This window comes from Entamoeba invadens (genome assembly GCF_000330505.1).
Source record: "Entamoeba invadens IP1 unplaced genomic scaffold scaff_1105074726399, whole genome shotgun sequence".
In the NCBI taxonomy this organism is placed as follows: domain Eukaryota; phylum Evosea; order Mastigamoebida; family Endamoebidae; genus Entamoeba; species Entamoeba invadens.
The window spans coordinates 33,232-36,918 of NW_004443628.1; the positions used below are offsets into that span (position 1 = coordinate 33,232).

The 3,687-nt window shown below is 24.6% G+C and overlaps 1 protein-coding gene across 1 annotated transcript; it reads right to left on the bottom strand.

Moving 5' to 3' along the window:
* Positions 1–2,540: 2,540 nt before the first annotated feature.
* EIN_216730 (leucine rich repeat containing protein BspA family protein) lies at positions 2,541–3,686 on the bottom strand (the record flags this gene model as incomplete). Its single annotated transcript, XM_004259621.1, has 1 exon — positions 2,541–3,686. A coding segment is annotated over one exon (1,146 nt), but the record flags the coding sequence as incomplete, so codon positions are not given.
* Position 3,687: the final 1 nt, after the last annotated feature.

A 3,687-nucleotide genomic window follows, 5' to 3' on the forward strand; every position in this document is an offset into this window, starting at 1 on the left:
CCGAAATAATCCTTTTATAAAATAATTTGGTATATTATTTGGTTATAACTGGGGTTTTTATATGTATTGTTTCGATAGTTTTTATTTCGTCTTTTTGGTAAAAAGGCGTTTATGCCTGTTTGTTAAAACAATCAATAATCGCAGTGTTATTTTGTTCATTTTGGATAACTTTTCATTTTTTATAGTTAAATAATACACTATGAAGACTTAAATGATCAGGAATTGAAAGACTGGTTCTAAATATAAAATGATAATGATTTATTTTTAAATCTGTATTTTTTTGCACAATTCTAAAATAAGTTTAATAAAAGTGTTTTTCCAAAAAAAGAGGGTATTTTGTTGATTAAAGGTGCACTCGATAATCGAAAAAAAATCCAGAAAAACAAAATTGAGACAAAAATTTTGTGAGTAAAAAATGCAAAAGCTACGGAGTATGCTATGAATTTAACATGATTTGTCGAAAATATTAAAAAATGTTTATAATAACATGAATGAATTAAGTTGAATTCAAATTGCAAAATGAAACTTAAAAATGTATTGAAATAAATATTAAAATAATCTTATATTAACTGTTGTTGAATTTGAAATTATTTATAATAAATTAAATAATTAAAATTAGTTTCTATAATTGAAATAAACTGTTTATAACAAATCTGATGTAAACTGTTGATTAAAATACGTTTTGTGGTTTTTTAAACATGTTATTAAAAATGATAAATAGATGTTAAAATAATAGTAACTATATATTTAAACTATAAATCGTTTTTTAAATTAAATGTTATTATAATATGAATATGAAAAAGCGTTTTTTGTTTTTTTATTACAATAAAAACCAATTATTAAGGGATTCATGAGGATTGTTAATTTTTCTGAAGATGGTAAATATCTTAAACATAATTTCTTTCAATTTGGATTTTTTTGCCTAAGATAAATAAGGTATATTTTGAAACACGTGATTTTCTTTAAAAATGCTATTTATGGATTTTTTGAAAGATGATTCTTTCAGTTGATTTTTACAAAAAAATAATCTATTTCTATTTTCTGACTTACCACTAGACTAACCTTGGTTCATATGAAAACAATAAAAATTGATTTAATTTATCGAAAAAGTCAATTTTTTAATCAAAATCACAAAACAAATTAATCGAACAATTTTTAATCTTTCTTTCACAAAAAATACAATTTATTAAAAATCAATTCATGATATTTCAAACAATAAAAATTGATAGCAAATAACGTATTAATAATATATACTCTATGTGATGACAATTTATGTATTTGCGCAAATTCAAAACGCGAGGTTTTGAAGATCGATAAAACAACGATTGATAAATAAACAAATTTGTTAAATTATTGTTTTTGTTATAAACGGTTTTATTTATATTTTAAAAACATATACACACAAGAAATATATGTTTATATTATTATTTTATATAAAACAATATTAATTCTCAATAAATGTATCTTTAATTTAATAATCAATTTTATATATTATTTGGCGTTTTTGTTGTGTTTTGACGATTTTTGATATAATCAATTAACAAAACTCTCTTTATAAAAATTCTTTGAAAATATAATGTTATTTATAGATTTTTAAATCAATAATGGCAGTGCTATAAATATCTCTGAGGATGGTAAGTCGTGTAACAAACAAACATTATCAACACAGACTTAAACATCTAAAAAGTGAAATGACGTGTTCCCATATTCAAAAATAGTAACTTACTCAATATACATTTCAGACAGATGTAAAAGTGTAAACTTTCTATTTCTGTCATCCTCAGAAAATAATTGCCATCCTCAGAACTGTAAATCTGTTTAAAACACAAGTTAATATCAAAATGAAACATTCTTTTTAAATTATACACAATATGATTAACTTTGTTATTATAATAAATTTGAATAATTGCATAAATTACAAAATTATTTATAAATTTGTTATTTTAAAATCACATTTTAGTAAATCGGTGTTTTCGACTTTTTCAATTTTCATTTTGATTAAAAAAACAATTATCATTTTAAACGTAAATTTCAATCGTTTTGTTATTAAAAAGGATTCAGAAATAATATCAATAAGTTTATAATTATAATATGAACATGTTTAATTCACACTTTGTTATTTCCCGTCTCAAGTAAGCGAGTTATAATTATTGTTTATGTTTATAAATTATTGTGGCGATTTTTTGATTGTTTTTAATCTTTTGGCATTTATGACAAATTATTACCATCATTTAAAATTCGAACTTTGACTCGAAATATTAAGTGTAAATTATAACTTGAGTTATGAGAGTGGGCTTTATGGGGAACTGAACCTTATGGATTTGTTTTTTGTATCCTCAGAAAAATATTTTTTAATAAGGATAGCTTTGATCCTGAGGATACACCTTATCCTCAAGAAACCCTTTACCATTTGAAAAATTAATTTAACACTAATTATTATTAGGGTCGATTTACAATTATTTATATAAATAACTGTGTTTTTATTAAAAAATAATTTATATCGATAAAACTGGTAATTAAATTAACACTTTTATTATTAATTAATAATCATTGGAATCATTGTCTTGTTGAATTTCAAAACAATTATCTGGTGCATTGATTTTGCCTTTCAACCACTTACATTCGTTGAAACAACATATTCCATATTTTTCAATGTTTCCCTTCAACGCCAATGTACTCAAATTTGTGCATCCATCAAAACAATAATGTGAAATTTCCACAACGGTTGTTGGTAATACAACTTCTTTCAAATTTAAACAATTGTAAAAAGCAAAATCACCAATTTCTGTGACATGCTCTGGAATTTCAATTTTGGTCAATTCAGTGTTTTTGTAGAAACAGCCTTCATCAATTCTGTGAATCAAATTATTCGATTGAATTTCATTAATCATAGTAGTCCCATATTTATAAACATCACTTCTCCTTACTGCAACATTTTCACAATTAATGTGTATATTCTTCATTTGTAAATAAAACGTATAACTCACTTCAAATTTGTATATTTCTTTTTCTGTGCCAATTTGCAGAGATGTAATTCTCTCACATTCTTCAAACACATCGACTCCACATATAACAATGGAATTATAAATAACAACTTTTTCAATGTTTTTGCAGTCATAAAACGCGCCGTCATCAACATTTACAACATTTGATGGTATTTCAATTTTTTTCAATGCGACACATTTTCTAAAACTGCAAGCTCCAATTCTTGTGACACTTTTTGGGATATCAATTTTTGAGAGTGACAAACATCGATAAAATGCGAAATCACAAATTTCTTTGCAATTTTGACTCAACGAAATTTGACACAGCGATTTACATTCAAAAAACATAGCAACGCTTATATTCTTTATAACTGGAACTTCTTTCAGTGAAACACAAAAAGCAAAACACTTTGTTGCATACATCACATCGTCGTTTTCACAAAACACTTTTGTGAGGGAATGACACTTCTCAAAACTACTATCCCCAACGGTCTGTAGACCTTTTGGTAATGTTATTTCTTTAAGTGAATAACACGACAAAAACGCCTCGTTTTTAATATTTTTCAACTTCTGACTGAAAACAACTTTTGTCAAAAAATCACACCAAGAAAAAGCGTTTTCCTCTATCACAGAAATATTTAAAATTTCGACTGAACGGATTGAAGAATTTTCACAAGAATATTTAGCCATTTCAGTGACTTCT